Raw genomic sequence first — 18,998 nt, 5'->3', positions numbered from 1 at the left:
GCCGTGTGCCCCCGCGTCTGTGGTCAGTCCCCCATCTCGGGGGCAGCGGCTGGCCCTGCACCCTCCTCTCTTACAATCTAAGAACGGCTGATTGTTCAGTGCGTTCTGCCTTTTACTTGTCGTTGGGACGAGTGGAGACTCCTAAGCTCCTTAGGTGAGGCACCAGAAACCTGAAGTCACGAAGTTAAAGACACAGTAGTAATACCCGAGCACGAACTTTACAGTGCGGCCACTAACGAGAAGAATGGACGCCTGTCGGGCGGCGGATGACGTTTGTTTAGTGGGGTAAAAAGTGCGCGCTGCTTAGCGCCAAAACTGAGCGCTCGTGTTCATCTGTAAGGAGATCTTACATACTTCACCTTGAAAATGTCTTTGCACACAGAAATACTGACTTCAGTCCAGAGCAGTCGTCACTCAGAAGGCGCTGAGGGAATTCTATTAGATTCTTCTCTTGGGATTTGCCTTTGTTCCACAGACTGATCACTTCCCAGTGGAGGTCAGGCGGATGCCCCTCGACTGCACAGCTATATGGATTCTGAAACACGGAAGCTGCTTCACCTGCACCAGGCCCCGGACTCCACCAGAGCTGTTTGCTGGGGCTCTGCAAACAGGTCTGCTGTGAGTCTAGGGGGTGGCCTCCGCTCCCCTTGAGCTGCCGACAGCCCGGGGCGTCTGCACGGCAGCTGGATGGGGCTTGCGATTCAAGAGACGTTAGTTGTTGAAAACTTCCCACATTGCACGTTTTGCATTTCAGTATTGCTCTCCTTATGACATTAGGCTGGATTCATCAAGGAACATTATCAGGTCTTTAACAAAAGCAAATTTCCAAAGCCATTCGGTGTGACGTTGTTAAAGGTGTTTCTTTTCATTCAGAAAAACTTCAATCTGCCCTTAGCTCAAAAAACCTCAAAAAACAAAAAAAAAACACACGCAACAAAAAACTTACCACCGCCAAGGCATCAAAATATTGTGCGGCTGTGATAAGGGAAGTCGGGGTACTCAGCTTTTAACTCTGACAAAAATTCACACAAATGATTACGTCCCAAAGCGTGAATGGATTCCACCGTGGACACCACTGGTTCAGGACATACGAAAGATCCAAGTATCTTCTGCGAAGTACCTGCTGGTTGATGAGTATCGTGATGAGCTTTCACTGAAAACCTAACGTTTTCACAGTTTAGTTAATTTGTTCAACCAAGTATTTCCCTGACCCCACACACGTTCACCAACACGGCTGTGACACGTCTCAACAGAGCCCACTTCAGGTTGTAGTGAATTAGCATCTTCTCAACTTCCCGGAAAACCCTCTCTCCTGCGGCTGTGCCCCGTGGACTCTGCGCAGAGGCTCATTCGCCCGTCACGTCAAACGCACCCAATAAACACTGCGCAGATCGGAGACTCCGGAGCCGAGGAAAACCACTCAAACTGCCCGCCTCGCTTCCGAGGGCTGGCGTTGCCCCTAACTGTCAGCTCCCTGAGCGATGGTTCCCGCCACGGCTCCTGTTCTCAAACAGGCTCACTTTCTCTGGACAGACTTCCTCAGCCGCTGCAATCAAACAACATTTAACCAACTTATCACTAGTAAGTGATTTTCCTTCCGTGACCAACAAATGAGCCAACCAGAAACCTACTCTAATTGCAGCCTTATAGGTTATTCTTATTTTTGTGAAGAAATCCTGCTGTGATGAGACATTCCATTGTAAATTTTCAATTCTTTCTAAAAGTTGCTTTCCTCTGAGTGTTTAGTCTGATGCCAACACATCTTATAACTTTCTATTTTAACACAGATGTAGTGTCACCGCAAGATAAACAGGACGCTTCCCCGGCTGACAATGACAATCCAAGGACAAATCCACCCACCCGTCACCATGGCTGAAACGCTGGACGCTTCTCCCCTTGTCTCGATGCGGTGGGTGCTGGTAATACAGCCTCCACAGCGTTTGTGCCGACGGGGCTGGTCCACCTGCTGCAGATGCTCCAGCCGCCGTCGAGTGTGAGACAAACGTGCGTCCCTGAATGAGCGGGGCTGTGTTCCAGCAAACCATCCGTGGACGGAGACATCTCAACGCAAAACTCTCATGTCACAAAATATTCTCTTTCTTTTGATTTTTTCCAACTATTTAAAAACGTGGGGACTTCCCTGGTGGTCCGGTAGTTAAGAATCCACCTTCCAATGCAGGGGACACGGGTTCGATCCCTGATCCAGGAACTAAGCTCCCACGTGCCGCAGGGAAACTAAGAGCCCGTGCACGGCCAAACACAGCGAGGACCCAGCGCAGTGAAAAAAAAAGAAAAAAGTGAAACACACCCTTGGCTCAGGGGCTGCACGCAACAGGCAGGGCCGGGTCTGGTCGGCAAGGGGTTTGCCGGCTCCTGCCTCAGCCAGCGCGAAGAGGCAAGAGAAAGAGATGCAGATGCAGAGCAGCCCTGCTCCAGAATAAAGCCCACAGACGCACTCACCCACGTCCACAAAGTTCGTAACAGAACATTCACCGCGCCCCTCCCCCAGGTGAAAGCAGAAGACGACACACGTGAAGTGTCGGTCAGGAGAGGAGCCTGGATGAACGGGAGGGGCCCCAGCAGACCCCGGAGAGGAGCAGCTGCAGCTGCGCGAGGGCATGTCACACAAAACAGGTCACGATAAAGTGTACAGGTACAGATGCTGCCTCGGGGAAAACAGGCTTTTCTAAATTATAAAAACAAAAAGAAACAAGAGACAACAAAAAACTCATCTTCCACCTAAAAGGCTTCATCTACAAGGGAACAGAAGAACAGTCTACCGGCCACAGGCTGGATCCAGAAAGCCAAGCCACTTTTTACTTCCCAAAATTCGCGAGAGGACGCATGCGGGAAGTGAAGCCCCTGCCGCGGGGTGGGCAGCTCGAAGGGGCTGCAGAGCAGGAGGGCACCCTCCAGACACCCCGGGCCCCCAGGGTCACTGCTCGGTCTCGGGTGAAATGTGCTCCGGACTCTCTGGAGGACCCGGGAGAGGGCCCAGCTCAGAAACCAGCTTTGCAAGCTGGCCCCAACCAGAGAAACTGCAGACAGCCCACGTTCAGAAAACAGCCCGCTGCTACGGACCTGGACACTACAGCGATCTTTTAAAGAGCGACAAAGGACCGAAAGTTTGAGAAAACAGAGGAATGGATTATTTGCCTACCCAGAAAGCACCCTGGACTGGGGGCAGAGCTCAGGCTGCCTTGGGCATTAGTGTGAACTTGGGGAATTCTGGAATCCCTCCGGTTCTTCCACGTCAGGGTGGCGATCACGGCTACAGGCTGCCTGTGGAGAGGACGAGGGGACGCGTGCACAGGACAGGCTCGGCAGAAGTCGGCAGAGTCTTACACCCGCCCTCTTCCCTCACAAGCCAAAGCTCCACTGAGAACGCGTCACTGTGCTCCCCACGCGCCGACTGCTGGCCTGAGACACCACCGCCCGCAGGGGTGAGCCCAGACCCTGCAGACCGGCTCCAGGGAGCCAAGCAGGCAGAGCCCGCCAGCCACAGATCGAGGAGGCTTTGAACTTCAAAAAGGACAGTAACTGCAATAACCTGAGAACAGTAAATGCTCAAAGCCATCTGATCGGGGCTGGAGCGGCTGGGAAACCAGCTCATTTTCTGTAAACAAATAAAGGAAAACTTCACACATTTGTTCTGCTGTTCTGTACAGAATGGATCTTGGGAAACCAAGCCGGGGAGCGTGTCTTTATGGAGGCCTCCCTGCCATCAGTGGAGGCGGGTGACGGAACAGGGGGCGCGGCCTGGCTGCCTCCAGGCCTCACGGGCTCTGCGGGACCTGGCTGCCAGGACCACATCTGCGAGGGCCCCGTCTGGGTGGAGTGACACTGGAAGGCGCCGGAGTCCAACAGGGCCTCTTGATCCCACACACACACAGGAACGTGGAGACAGGAGGGGCCAAGGGGGGGACCCGCGTTGACCTTGACTGAGACCAACTAAACCCCGAGAGACGGGAACGCCTCACCCACTAGGACCTGATGCAACAAGGAATCAGTACTGTCATTTCGGTTTACAAAGGTGCTGTAGCTCCGAGTTTGAAGAAAAATCCTTCTCTTTGGGGAACGAACGGCAACGTTTCCAGATGAAACAACAGGAAGGGCGGGGGAAGGAGGTGAACAGGTTTCACCACAAGCTGACAACTCCTGACCCTGGATCATAAACACATCGAGTTCTTTACGGGATCTTGCCTGTTGCACGCTGCAAATATCCTGCAACGATTCTGAACGGTGTCAGCACTTTCTTTTCCTGCAGTCTTTGCCTTCCCCCAGTACTAGGAAACCCTTCAAATGTCCGAATATGATTGTTTTTATCTACATTTACTCAAGAAATTTAAACTCTTCTTTTATGAATGAATTCTACGAACAATGAAAGAAGACTTTAACGATATCACTCCCTAGGTTGTGTCTTAAAGATCAGATGTGACATCCACTGACCTAACTGAATAAGCCTGTACTTGAAATTATAACCCTCTTCTGAAACACGGCAGTGAGAAAACACTGCCCAAATGAATTGCTAACGTATCTTATCTTTGAAAGAAAGTTGTGCCTAGCTTTTATCAGCTGGCAGTGCTTCACCAGCCACTGCTCACACTGAACAGATTTCTGAGGCCTGTGTCCCCGCCCGCCCCCCCAGTCACTGCCCCTCAACAAGGGCAGGACAGTCTCAGTGTTCAGAACCGCAGAAAAGTTTTAAAAAGAACAGCCGCTTCCACTTGCAGGATATTTGTACCACAGAGTACTTCTTCTCAACTCTCACAGATTTGACTTTAACTCCAGTTAAACTTTACTGACACAGGGTTCCCGGCCTCACCTCCAGGCGGCACAAGTGAGAGGCTACCCTGCGCCTCCTGAGCGAAGTGGGAGGTGTGAGTGATGATGGGTGAAACCGGCCAGCACATGGCCCCCATCTGCCCCGGGCCCCAGGCCAGCGGCTCGGCGGAAACTGCACCGACTGGCCGGCCGGCTGAGCGAGACGTCCAAAGCCAGGACCCCGGAGAGAAAAGCCCCTCAAAGGCCGTGCTGCGGACGCAGAAGTCCAGGTGGATGCTCTGACACTTACCTTCTTGGAGGCCTGGGACCAATTTGTAAACAATATCTTGCATGGTTCTGTCATGACTGGCAAAAAGAACAGAACAGGTGGGTTAGCCAGAAGCGTCAATTGTCTAATTCTCGAACGTTTTCCATTTAACAATAATAAACTCCACAATCACAAATTTGGAGTTTTGGTTGAATTTTGCTTCCAGTTTGCACTTCAGAACAAGTCTGTGCTAGCAGAAGCGACACATGGCCGGAAGGAACCCGTTGTTCAATTTGGGCTCTATATGCTTGTGAACATTTCAAATGAGGAGGAGGACACAGGCAAGATCCTTCGGTGACCAGCTCCCTCTGCCCGCTGGGCTTCTCAAGTCCTAACAGGTATCAGGCAGCCTGGGCTGTGCCAAGCCAAAGGGAGTTTCTCACACTTTCCTGACCAGGGTCCGCGCCAAGAAATACCTTTCACACTCCCGTGTACCTGAACGCGTGGCGCGTGCGCACACACAGAAGCATAAAACACAGCTGGCCTCCAGCAGACACGACACCCTCCGAATTTGCTACTAAAGCCACCAGCTTCTCAGAAAGCTCGTCCGACCCACAAGAACAGGACGCTGGGCAGAACCGCTGCCACACGGCTTGACATCGGGCTGGCTGGTTCCTAGGTCTTGACCTGGGAGCGGCCTCTCCCTCCCACGACACACCTCAACTCGGGGGTCAAAGTGCAGCCGGCCCCCTCCTTCAGCCCCGCCCCTCCTGGCAGGGCGGCCCCCATCTGCCCCGGGCCTCAGGCCAGCGCCTCGGCGGAAACTGCACCGACTGGGCGGCCGGCCGAGCAGGGCGGCGCGAGGCTCGGGGTGAGGCCCGGGCCGCTTACCCGATGTACTGCAGGGGGTGGCTCTGGTGGATGACGATCCTGCACGTGGGGCACGTGTTGTTCTCCTCCAGGTACTTCACCAGGCAGCTCCGGCAGACTGCAGGGAGCGCGCACGTCAGGGCGATGCGTGCGCACGCCAGAGGGGCGGGGCGCGCATCAGAGGGAACGGGAGCGCGCACGTCAGGGAGCGCGTCGGCGGGGTCTCCGCTCCTCCCGGCAGGGCTCCCCGAGGCCACAACGGGACACTGGTGACAGGCCCGCCGCCCGGGTCCACCACCACGGAGGAGCATCAGCTGCCCCTGGACAGAGCTGAGGCCCAGAAACAGGAGGGGAAACTGGAGGAGCAGCTGAGGGGGCCGCAGATGCGCCTTCACGTCCTGTCACAGGGGCTCCGCCACAGGGGCTCCGCCACAGGGGCGAATAGTTACATTCTAGAAGTTAGCCTGAAAGATCACCGGATTTCTTTGTAGGACAAAATGAGATAAAATTTGCTGAATATAACATAAAATACTGCCAGCCAATATCTTAAAATACAATTAACTTTAAAATAAAAATTCTGTCAAAACTGGCAAATATTTTATTTTCTAAACTGAAAAATACAGGATCAAAACTCATCAGTGTTAGAGGATTCGTTTTCCTTTAGGAAGTGCCTGCCCCTCGGCCTCCTGGGCCGGCCGCACAAGAGGACCCAGCCTCCAGGTGAAGGCTGCAGCCTGCTCGGCAGGGGCAGGGGCGGCGGGGCTTAAAGGAAGGCGCGCCCAAGGTCAGCGCCAGCTCGAAGTCCAGACCTCCAAACACCCACTGGCCTGAGCGGCAGACGAGCAGACTCCTCTGTCTACGGAGTTTAAGGAAGTCATTTGCAAACGGCAAAAATAAGCATTTCTGCCCACTAGAAACGAATATTCTGTCGTACCACACGTAACGGTTTAGTTGTTATATCGAAATACCTAATTTTTCCTTTTTATTCAGCTTTCTTAAGTGACATGTCTACTGAAATTACCCACAGTGTTTTAACTTCAGACAATTTTTCTCATTTATCTTCAAGATCTCCTGTACTCCTGCTGCTGTGTCCTGCTGTGTACTTGAGCTAAAAGCTTTTGGTAAAAAAAGCCAAAGTATCAAGAGCACACAGAACATTCCGCACATACATGTGTGCACTCAGTCACTGCTCCCCCCCATGGCTGTCTAAGGCCACGTTCTAGAACATTCCGCACATACATGTGTGCACTCAGTCACTGCTCCCCCCCCCACGGCTGTCTAAGGCCACGTTCTAGAATATTCTGCACATACATGTGTGCAGTCACCGTGCCCCCCCACCCCCAGCTAAGGCCACATTCTAGAATTTTCCGCACATACACGTGTGCAGACACTCGGTCACCGTGGTCGCGTCGATGAGATACCCGCTGCACAGGCGGCAGGTGATGTGGGCGTTTATGTCCCAGAGTTTAATCTTTCTGGTCAACATCTTTGGCTTCTGCAAGAAAAAAACACGTATTAACTAATACATGAAACGGTGTGATGTTTCATCAAAGGTTTGGGTTCAGCGGAAATCGAGCTACAGTCTGTGTGTCCAGGAGGAGCTCAGAGTGAGCAGGGCTGAGGCCAGGTCCCCGCCCTGCGGCCCTGCTTCCACCATGAGACAGGCAACCACCCAGCCGCCCCTGGAGGACTGGGTCATCCTGGCCCCAGGGCAGCGCTGGGCCGCGGACACGCTGCCGCTTCTCACTTCTCCCCCTTCCGGGCCCCCGGGCCCTCTCTTCCTGCTCAGAACCCCGGAGGCCAGCTGGTGAGATGACGCGAAGCAGGGGAGGTTTGTGGAGCAGTGGGCGGAGAGGCCAGGGAGCAGGTGGGCCGAGCTGAGGCTGGGTCTAGGCAGAAGGAAACGTGGTCTCTCTGGAGCTCTGGTTCCTCCGTAAAGCCGACCACATGGGAGCAGCTAAGGCCCCCCCACCCTGGGAAGCACAGCCCACAACACGGCATCGTAAAAGTCCAAACGTCTGTGCACTGAAGTGTGGACGCGTCGTCTCTGCGCCGGTGGGCGGGTGCCCTCCAGAGCTGGGGTGGCTCTGACTGGCTCTCCTGCCAGACCACAGGCTCACGAGGGCAGGGTCTTGTCATCTGACCCAATACAATGCTGTGCAGCAGGGGAAACAGTCCCAAAGACACCACATCCTACCCCAAACCTGTGTGTCACCTCACATGGCAAAAGGCCCCTGAGGCGGGAGACGGCCCTGGAAGCCCCAGCGGGACCTCGTGTCACCACAGGGCCCGTACGAGGGCACGAGGCTCGGAGGAGACAGGAGAAGCTGCCTGTGGGCTGTGAACAGGGAGGGGGCTTCTAGGAGCTGGAAGGAGCCTCTCTGGGAGGAGCAGCCCTGCCCACAACTGGATTTTAGCCCCGTGAGACCCGTTCTGGACTCTGGCCTGCATGGCTGGCAGGTCAGACACCCATGTGGCCGCAGCCACTAGATTCCTGGGGGTTCCCTGCAGTACAAGTAGGAGACTCGCCAGATGCTGACGCCGTGCAGGATGCAGGGAATTTTCAAGACAAGCATCACCAAGAGAACTCCGCAGAGAGAGACAGGACCACGCTCCAGGAGACGGAGGGCCTCCGCATCCGCGTGGGCGGCAGGCTGGACAGTGCCGCCTCGCCCAGCAGCCACAGCGCACATGGCGCACGGGCTCCCGCGGCTCAACGCTGTTGCCCGAAGGCAGAGGGAAGGAAACGGCTGGGCGGGCGGGGCCCCCTGGAGACTAAATCGTCACCTGCACTGAAACCCAGCGGAAAAGCCTGTCAGCGCAGACTGACGCAACCAGCAAGGCTGCCAGGCTCAGTTCACCCATAAAGCGAGAGAGCCTGTAAACCAGCAAGAACGCCCTACGACTTTATTCACGGAGAGTAAGACGTGCGGCAACACTCGCGGTTCTCACCCGAGTCTCTCCTCTCCCCTCGATCACAGGCGCGAGCCGACGCGTGTCCCCGCTAGAGACACCTCTCCCTCGGCCCCTGCAGTGGGCTCTGAGCTGTCAGGAGAGACTAAAAGGGGTGCTTCTCACAGGCGCCCCACGGGCCGACCCACGGGAAACGAGCCCACGTCTGCGAGGCCCACTCGCTCTGGTGTCATGGTCACCACGTGCTGTGCCAGGCCCGGCCTGACCACTCGCACCCACTAGGACCGGCTCCGTGGAGAAGGGCCCACACGCCTCGTGGAGCAGGAAGTAATGGGAAATAATCTAAAAGAGAGAAACCCTAGTCACTCCCAAGGGAAGCAAAGCAGAGACGGGAGAGCACTGACTGGGCAACGTCCCCGCTGGACGCCGAGGCCCAGGGTGCGCCGTCCACCACCGGCACGACCGAGCCCGGCGCTGTGCCCTCGGCTCGCTGGGCGCTGTTCACACACGTCACCAACCCACAGCCAGATCACAACCAAAACCAGCTCCAAAGTCACACAGACGGGGGTTGGGGTCAGTGCGAACTCGTGCTTAGTGGCAACCAGGCAGACAGGTACACATGTGTATGCACACGAGTGTGGACTCACCCACTCACTCCCAGCTCTGTCTGCTGGGAGGGCCCGGGAGTGACCACTCCTGGGCAGCCCTAGGACCTGGCGTGTCCACACCACGTCTGCCGCAAGGGGCCAGCGCTGCCTGGATACGCAACCAACTCCGGGCTGGGCAAGGAGCATAGCAGGACCTGGGGCCCCACTGTGCTCAGATAGGGAACAACTACTATCACTGCTTACCACGGCAGGATAACACAGAGGCCCATGAGGCTACACAGACAGACAGACAGACAAGGGACACCCTTCCTCGCAGAATGGGAGCTGATAAGTGGAAGGAGGGCTGCAAGGTCACCGCCCCAGGACAACTGCAGTGACCACTCGCTTAGGAATCCTCAGGGGGTGGTCAGCAGCAGCGAGACTTCGCCAAGGAAGTGAAGGTTCCTAAAGGCTCCAAGCGTCTCCCCACCAAACACTCATCAGCCCCAAGGGAGGGCGGGACCCTCAGAGGAGAAACCCCTAGAGGTCCCCGACTGGGTGACCAGGTGACACCCAGGTGAGGACCGGCCAACCATCACACGGAGAAGGACACAGCACCCCTGGCAGGACTCCTGCCAGAGGGTCCCCCACCCCGAGTCCCCAGGGGAGAGGTCACTCTGCAATGCCATCAGGGTCGTAAAAGCTAAGGCCAGACAGGGGGCCAGGCTGTCCAGGCGCAGCGCCTGCCAAGGGGCCTGGGCAGCCAGCTCTGCCCACACGGGGCCTCCATGCCGGCCCCAGGCACACAAGTAGCTGCCGTCGTGAGGGGCCAACGCTCACGGTCACCACCGCCGCGGTACGGTCCCCAGGCCTCCCTGCACAGCATCCGACACCCAACACCAGACACCAGGTGGGCGCCCATCCAGACAGAGAAGGATGGCAGCTCGAGGCTCTGGGTCCCGTGCTCCCCTGCCAACTGCGGGGCCCAGGCAGTAGCTCGGACACTTCCTGGGACAGCAGGCCCGCCCGGAGAAGGCCGCATCTCCCACCTCCTTGCGAGGCCGTCTGTCCCCTCCTGCTGCCTCTGCATCGGACGCTTCCGGCTACGGGTGCAACGCGGTCACTCCTCGTCCGCCGTGCCCTCCGCGCTCTGGCTCGTCACGTCTGTGCCTGCCTTGTGTCTCTCGCTGTCTTTCCATTTTCTAGCACAGAAACGGGACCTGCTATTCAATTTCGTGTCATTTATGTGACGCACACAGCCCTGTAATTACAGTCTTGCTAGAAGTTTTAGATGAGTCCCACGTAGCAAACAGTGGGACAGAGTCGATCAGAAACGTTAATCAAGAGGAAACTTGAATATGTGTAAATAACTGTGCCCTGATCCGCTCTGGAGCTGCCCCACGTTAAATTTTAAAGGCGTTACAAGGCACTGACCTTTTCTGTGGCTACAACAGACTCGTAAGGTGTAATTCAAGGTAAATGTAATCAATTCACATGCACTGAAAGGAGAGGAAGATCGAAGTTTACGCCGCATTTACCTGTACACACAGCCGGATCCTCCGCTACATTCTGAAGCCTGTGGAGACACACGGGACGAGGCGTCACCCACACGTGCCGTCCACACAGAGCCTGGCTCCCCGGACCCACAGCTTCGGCGGCTCAGGTAAACAGGTCTCTTCCTTTACCTGCTTAAAACAACCAAAAGAAAAACAAGCCTGGCTGACAGTAAAGGCACGGGCCACGGAGACAGGGGCAGGTCTGGGTGGCAGCCTGGTGGCACCGAGGCCCAGGGCTGCTGGGAGCTGGGGGCATGCAGGGGCTGCACCACGTGCTCTGGGGACCACGACAGCAGGACAAGGGCCCTGGAAAGCTCCTGGGGAGGCGGTGGGCTTCAGGGTGACCTAGTGGGAGGCTGGGCCTCAGGGACGCCGGCGAGAGCGAACCGTGTTATTTAATTTCTGTGATGCTGTTCGCATCTCACGCCCTGTGAAGGAGTCCCCCGGGCCGCTCACTCAGTGACCCGGAACGAGGACGCCCACAGGCTCGAGCCGGGCTCTGGGCCAGCACGGACAACAGACAAACCAGCGCGTGGGGATGGAGCGGGCCCGTGCAGGCTCGCGTGGGGCCTTGGGGCCTCAGCCAGGTGAGCACAGGCAAGCACAGGTGAGGGGCTAGGACGAGTGGCAGGCCAACCAAGGGGCAGCGGAAGGGCGGCACTGAATCGGTAGCACAAGGCCCCTGGAAGGACCTGGCCTCAACTCGGGGCAACGGGAGCTGCGGGACCAGAGAGCCGCCAGTTGCTCTCGGGGGTCTGAGGGGTGGGGTGGCTGGGCGTCCAGAACCTCGGTGGACCCCCCCTCGTCTGCCCATGCCCCCCCTCCTCATGGAAGCCCGAGGTCTCCCCACCCATCGGGGGGAAGGGGGCAGGGCCCGGGGGCTGCTCCCTTCTGAAAAGCAGGGGTGGAAAGCACCAGGGCCCCGAAACCACGAGAGACACCTGGGACAAGAGGCCTGATACTCAAGTGATTCGTATCACACCCAACTTATAGCACTTTTACTCTCCAAGTTTTCCCATAACTGCATGCTTTAGTAACTAGTCTTTAAAGCTCAATTAACTTTTACAAGAAAAAGGAAGAAAGGGAGGAAGTGGGTCAGTTACTCAGGGAGATTAAAAGGCACTTACAAGAGAACACAGAGGAGACCCGAACGTGGGTGCAGACCAGGACCCCTGTGGGGTGCAGAGCAGGACCCCTGTGGGGTGAGACCAGAGCCCCTGTGGGGTGAGACCAGAGCCCCTGTGGGGTGCAGAGCAGAGCCCCTGTGGGGTGAGACCAGAGCCCCTGTGGGGTGAGACCAGGACCCCTGTGGGGTGCAGACCAGGACCCCTGTGGGGTGAGACCAGAGCCCCTGTGGGGTGAGACCAGAACCCCTGTGGGGTGAGACCAGAGCCCCTGTGGGGTGAGACCAGAGCCCCTGTGGGGTGCAGAGCAGAGCCCCTGTGGGGTGAGACCAGAGCCCCTGTGGGGTGCAGAGCAGAGCCCCTGTGGGGTGAGACCAGAGCCCCTGTGGGGTGCAGAGCAGAGCCCGTGAGGCTGGAAACTGCTCCACCTGCCATCCACACGGCGGCCACCGAGCCCTTGAACTCTGGCCAAGTGTGAGCGCAGCACCTCAGTGTACTCAGTTTGATTTAATCTCGGTGTGGCCAGCTACACAGTTATAGACGCTTGACATGAGTTCTTAGACAGCAGCGAACAAAAAAGACACAAATCCCTAGAGCCCACATTCTCATGGAGGAAGACAGACAATAAATAATAAATGCCACGAGCAGGTCCATTATTTAGATGTCAAAGGTGACAAACACGACCAACCAGAGCGGGGAAAGGGGGTCGGGAGAACAGGGTGGCTGGGAATATTTCACTGAGAAGGTGACATCTGAGTAATAATATAACATCATGAACAACTTCATGCCAATCGAGTTGAAAGTTCATAAGAAATGGATAAATTCCTAGAAAAATAACTCAGCAGAATTGAGGCAAGCAGAAACAGAACCTGCAGAGTTAGTTCTAAGGAAGCTGGCCCAGGCCGGTTTTACCAAACCTGTGGGAGCCCCCCTCCCACGCAGACCCGCCCAGAGAATCCTTGAGACAGATTCCCGACTCTTGCGTGAGGCCTACACAACACACACCGGAGTGGAACGGGGGACAGACCAAGTGACAATCGTGACACGTCCTCCGGGGTGTGCAGGAGGGCCACCCCAGAATACGAGGGACTCGTGTAAGAAGCGGATGGAATTCATGACAAAAGCTAAAAGGAGGGAAACGATAAGATCCTCCCATAGACGCACAGAAATCACTTGATGAAACTCATTATCCATTCATGATTTTCAAACAACTCTCAGCAACTAAGAATAGAGGTAACTGTCCACACCAGGTAAAAGCTCTCCATTTAAGAGCCACTAACACACACACCCACTAGATGTGCCTGACGTTCACAGCTCTTCCCAGCAGCCGCCCGTGGGGAGCAGCGCGGCTGAGCGTCCCGAGTCCTCTGGACGCAGCCTACGGCAGAAAGTCAGCACCCCTGGGGGCTCGTGACTGGCCAGGCGCTCCAGGACACCAACGCTCCAGGAGGCCTGGCCTCCCCCGAGGGGCCCCAACACTGCCAGGTGGCCTCTTCCCACCTCCCCACCCCCCCTGCACCCCCGCAGCACCCGCTTTCCAAGGGGACCCTTCTCCCTCCTACCTGGGGATAGAATATCAGCTTCCACACCCCGTTCTCTGGTCTCCAGGCTGATCCAGTCCCCACTCTGCTTCTCGAGGGCTCTGACGGTCCCAGCAAGCCCTTCTCATTCCAGAAACTTCCATACCTCCCTCCCGACAGGACCCCCTCGACAGGACCCACCCACCTGCTCAGACCTCTCCCTCCCGTCTTCCGTCCCCTACCCCACAGATGTGCTCTCGACAAGTTTCCGGTGACGAGGACAGCGCCAACGCCCCCAATCTCCAAGGCCACTGCCCACCCTGCAGCCCAGCTGACCCCTCTCATGTGGCCCCTGACACGGGGGAAGCAGCAGGTCATGGAGACCAACCCCAGCCCGACACTGCAGAAGGGCCAGGCCGCGCTCCCCACACCCTCAGGCTCACCCCGGGTGCCGGGGGCATTTGCGCCTGCGAGAAGAGGCCCTGCCTTCCTGTCCACTCACCTCGGATCACTGCCCACCCCATCGGCCCTGCTCCCGCCCCCGCCCCTGACTCCACAGCATGTTTGAGGGGTCTTCCCTGCACCGCTGCCCTTGTATTACACCTACGTTATCCCTTTCGTCCTCTAGGGAAATGCACTGAGTTTGTTTTGCAGCATAAATGCATTTACTAATCACAATCTGGAATTCTTTACTGAATGTAATTAAGGAGAAAGCCCTACAACCCTAACCACCCAACATTTACTGCTGTTCCTAGTGTAACAGTGCACTTCCCTCCAATACTTTTAACACACACACACCCTCATTCTCACTCAAATGCATCCTCAGACCCTCGTGACGCACGAATAAAATGCGAGCACGCGCTGGCACTCAGCACGGGGCACGGTCCGGGGTCTCCAACTGTGGCCATGCCACATGTGACCGGGGGGCCCCTCGGCCCCTCCCAGAGGCGCTGGCCTCAGCCAGTCCCATCCCCTTCCCCTCAGGACCCCCGGAGAAAGAACTGCCTCCCCACACAAGCCCACCTCGGTCATGCTTCCCGCCATTCACATATCTTATGAGAACCTTAACATTTTCTATTTATTTGGGGGTTAGTGTTGCTAAGTTATACTTTCCTAGGAAACGGGTCATCAAATTTATTGGCAAAGAATTGCTCACAGCAGCCTGTAAACTCATTAAACAGCTGCACTGCGGAACGTCTGACAAATAACAACAGCACGTACTTTAAAGGACCGCCTGGGCCCTGACTCTGGAAGCTGTGTGAACGGGGCAAGCCGCCGTCCTGAGACTCGCCGAGCGGCCGCATGGACGGCGCATGGACGGTGGCTCACTCCTTCTGTCTGAGCGGCGCCTGCCCTGACGCCCGGCCCCTCGCCCACAGCGGCAACCTGCCTGCATCCCTCGGGGCTGTGGGGACGAGGCTGCCGCGAGCGCTGTGGCCGCGGCTCTGTGCAGGCGGCCGTTCCGGGGACACGCCCACTGTGGAGGCCACCTGTGCCCGGAGGGCCGTTCTCCCCGCCTCGCCCCAACACCACATCCTCCGCGGCCTTCTGCGCCCGTGGCCCCGCCCTGGATGATGCCGTGGCTCCTGGCCGGACGGCCCCCTCAACCACGGCGCCGCCGATCCCTTCTCCACAGAGAAGCCTGAGCAGCCTTAGAAACACAAACCAGACACACACCCCTGAATAAACCAACCGAAGGAACCCGACTGCTGACAAGGGGTGCCCTCCCTCCACGTTCCGCCCTGACCAGGTCGGTGTCCGCGACGGCGCCTGTCCAAGTCGGCTCCATTCCCCTTGGCCTTGCCCACCCCTCAGCTGTGTACGTGCTGCTCCCTGGCAGCCTGACACTGCATCCTCAGGGCGGCCACCAGAGACCCCAAGACTCCCGGAGAGGCCACCCAAGCCCCAGTCCTAACCCGCTCGCTGTCCTGTCCCCACGCTGTCACCACCCTCGGTGTCTGTGCCGGCGCCCCCGGCAGGGCCGAGGCCGTGTCCTCAGCACGGGGCACCACGTCCAGCAGGGCGCCCGCCCCAGAGCCGGTGCCCAGGAAGTAAGACCTGTCCAGTCAGCCGGCACCCAAGCACTCTGGGAAACCTTCTCCTCCTCCTTTCACCAAACTGCCGGCCTCTGCTCCCCGCCGACACCCTCTTCTCAAGACCAGCCGCTCCGCGCGGACACTGTGCTCAGCTCTGCCCCCGACTGCACCCAGGCGAGCTGGACAGGCCACCCCGGTGCCCCGGGCGGGTGCACGAGAGGAGCCCCGCTCTCTCGGGCCCCCCGAGGCCCTTTGCCTGGCCGACCCGGCCCCACGGCCTCACTGCTCCCTGCGGCCCCGGCGGCCTCGCTCACCAGGCGAGCCCACACCCATGACGGTGCCTGGCACACAGTGGGTTGCGGGACTCACACTCTGGTAGCAGCGCTGGGTCTGAGCAAGGCCTGAAAGGTGGACGGCCCCGCAGGGCTCTGTGCTCACACCTGCCCCGCTCCCGTGCCGTCCATGCCGGGCCACACTGACCCCAACACGGCTCGAGGGGTCCCCAGTGAGAAATCCTGCAAAGGCTCGGGGAAAGCTTCAGCCTCCGGTGGCCCGCGAGGCCCCAAGGCCACCTTCCTCCACGACGGCCACGGTGGACCCCCTTGGGGGTCTAGAACATTCTAAGTGCAGTCCCTCCTCGGGGTCCTCGCATTACTGTACTCTCTGCTGGGACGTTCTCTCTCCGACGGTCACCCCCAATAAGCCTCTGCTCCAGTGCCACCTCCCTAGCGAGCTTTCTGAGGCCACCCTGTTTAAGGTCCATGCCCACCGGCACAGGACTCTGAGCTACCACCCGCCACACCTGTAACTTACTGATTCTGTATCACCCACCTCCCTAGACTACAGAGTCAGCCATGTGACCAGCAACACTGAAAATTCAACAGGACTGTATGATAACGTTGAGAAAATCCTGGGACCTCCCTGGTGGTCCAGCGGGTACGACTCCGCACCCCCAATGCAGGGGGCCCGGGTTCGATTCCTGGTCAGGGAACTAGATCCCGCGTGCCACAACTACGAGTTCGCGTGCTGCAACGAAAAAGACCTGGCGCAGCCAAATAAATAAATAAATATATTTTTTTAAGTTGAGAAAATCTTTCCAAAGGGTAGAAAAGACAGGAAAGAGAAGGGATGCAACATCCAACCAACAGGTGTTTCAGAAAAAGAAAACAGAAGGGCCTTGACGTCCAGTCTCACGCTTTACTCCTCAGGCTGGGTGATGAGTACCCGTGTATTCCTGTGTCATCCACCATGCTCGTTTACAGGCAGTATTTCATGACTTGGAAAAAGTGATTCGAGTATTTCCCCAGCTGGAAGAATCAGACGGCAAGGGACCAAGTGCCGACCCACATCCAAACAGGTCCCCGCGTCTGAAGCCGTCAAGGGCGCCAGGAAGGATCCTAAAGGTTCCGGGGAAAGGAGGTGCCCCACGCAGGGCAGGAGTCAGCCAGCACCAGACTCTTCACCTGCAACACCGAACTCTACGGGGCAAAGCGGTGACTCTTTCCAAGGTCCAAAGACAGACAACTTTAAGGTAGAGTCTACATCCAGCCGAACTACCGACCAGGTGCGAACTTTCAGAGGTCTCAGGAAACGCGCTCGAACACTGCTTCAAAACACGCCCTTGAGCACGTGTTACGTGCCAACAGGCGCTCGCATGTCAGCACAGGTGCAGTGATGAGCAGGCTGGGCCGCTCTGACTGGGACCGAGTGCAACCACGTGGACGGACGTCCCAACTTTGACCCCGGGGGGCAGGGCACCGTGCAGACAGGGCGAGGGACCCCGCACGCCCAGCACCAGCCCTCTAGACAGGACGGGGGTGAAGACGGGGGGCCAAGGAGGGTGCGGGGATCAGGCCCAGCCCTCGAGAACCTGGGCCAGGACAGTAACGTCAGACAAAGTGAGGCCAAAGGGAAGGTGCAGTTAGAACGTAGCCTGAAACAGACTGTATTTGCATAATCACATCGATTTCACACTCAGATCCAAGCTTTGGAGAACCTCGAAAAATGCCACGAAAGGACTGGGGGACCCCAAGTTTCCACTGGCAGGCAGCTGGCTGCAGACGCTACTCCACAGCAGACACGGGGCCCCTTCATGAAAAAACCACGGTTGGAACCACAGACCTGGGCCGGGATCCCCACAGGGTCTCAGAACTGCGCGGCAACTCGACTCCTTGTCACCCCCCCACTTCCCGCGTCTGAACTAGGACAGTTGCACCTGCTGGCATGTCTGCCCTGTGGTGCTACGGGGCGGGCACAGCGCCCACCTCGCTGGTTCACAGCTGCACCAGACAGGTGGTCCAGGGGATGAGAGTCTGTGGAACCTTGGAAGGGAGGGGCAAGTGTGGTTTGCGCTTGGGGGATATGAAATTTAGGGGGGCCAGAGGGGAGACTATGGTAGGCAGAATTCTGAGAGGCCCCAGGATTCTGGGCCCCAGTGTACACACACCTCTGGCCTTACTATCCCACATACTGCTGTAAAGGGGTTTTTGAAGATGTAATCGAGGTCTCAAATCAGCTGACCTTAACACAGGGCGGGTATCCAGTGGCCTGACCAAATTGCATGGTCTTTCAAAGCAGAGTTTTCTCCAGCTGGTGGCAGAAGAGAAGGTCAGAGGGATGAGCCCTGCTGACCTGGCAGAAAGCAACATGGTCTGTCAACTGCCCATGGCCCCCTGGGCAAAAAACGGGGGTGCCTCTAGGAGCTGAGGGCAGTCCCCAGCGGTGAGTCCCAGACAAGAGCTGCAGCTTGGCCCACACACTGACTTCAGCCTCTGAGGCCCTGAGCAGAAGAGTCAGCCACACCCGGCTGCACTCCTGACCGTGGAACTGTGACTAATAACTGGGTGTCCTCTTAAGCCACTAAGTTTGTGGCAATTTGCTTTCCAGCAATAGAAAACGAAGACAATAGCGTTTAGAGAAATGGACGATGCTGGCAGAAGTCCCAAGCATGTAAAATACAGAGTCACCACCAACTCTGGAAATATTCTCACTAGGCAAGTGTTCTCCCAATTCTAGAGACCAGAATCAGGTTAACAAACACATGGAAGCAGCGGGAGTCCCCTGGTATGGACTGAATTGTGCCCCCAAAATTCATGTGTTGAAGCCCTAACCCCCATCTCCAAACATGGGGCCTTTGGGAGGTTGAGATTCAGGACAGTGGGGCCAGGATGGGATTGGTGCCCTGAGAGGAAGGGCTCAGCAGGCTCCCTGTGTGCCTGTGAGGACACAGCAAGAAGGTGCGTCTGCAGGCCAGGATGCGGGTCCTCACCAGGAACCAAACCCACTTGGTAGTACCCTGAGCTTGGACCCCAGCCTCCAGGACTGTGAGAAATAAATGCCTGCTGTTTAAACCACCCTGTG

At 57.2% G+C, this 18,998-nt stretch overlaps 1 protein-coding gene across 6 annotated transcripts in view; it reads right to left on the bottom strand.

The window, feature by feature from the left end:
* The window catches only part of PCGF3 (polycomb group ring finger 3), a 61,413-nt gene that overhangs the window by 34,882 nt on the left and 7,533 nt on the right, over positions 1–18,998 (bottom strand). For 3 of the 6 annotated variants that reach the window (XM_067734775.1, XM_067734781.1, XM_067734780.1), the window contains exons 2-6: positions 10,941–11,087; positions 10,452–10,604; positions 7,280–7,397; positions 5,924–6,020; positions 5,075–5,130 (exon numbers count right to left, since the gene is read on the bottom strand). In XM_067734775.1, the coding sequence (XP_067590876.1) occupies positions 5,075–5,130; positions 5,924–6,020; positions 7,280–7,388 (262 nt within the window). In that variant the 5' untranslated portion in view covers positions 7,389–7,397; positions 10,452–10,604; positions 10,941–11,087. Of the gene's footprint in view, positions 1–5,074; positions 5,131–5,923; positions 6,021–7,279; positions 7,398–10,451; positions 10,605–10,940; positions 11,091–18,998 lie in introns of all 6 variants that reach the window. The other 3 variants (XM_067734777.1, XM_067734778.1, XM_067734779.1) reach the window with 3 other exon arrangements.

This window comes from Pseudorca crassidens, chromosome 4, assembly GCF_039906515.1.
Source record: "Pseudorca crassidens isolate mPseCra1 chromosome 4, mPseCra1.hap1, whole genome shotgun sequence".
Classification (NCBI taxonomy): Eukaryota; Metazoa; Chordata; class Mammalia; order Artiodactyla; family Delphinidae; genus Pseudorca; species Pseudorca crassidens.
This window is presented reverse-complemented; position numbering and strand designations above follow the sequence as displayed.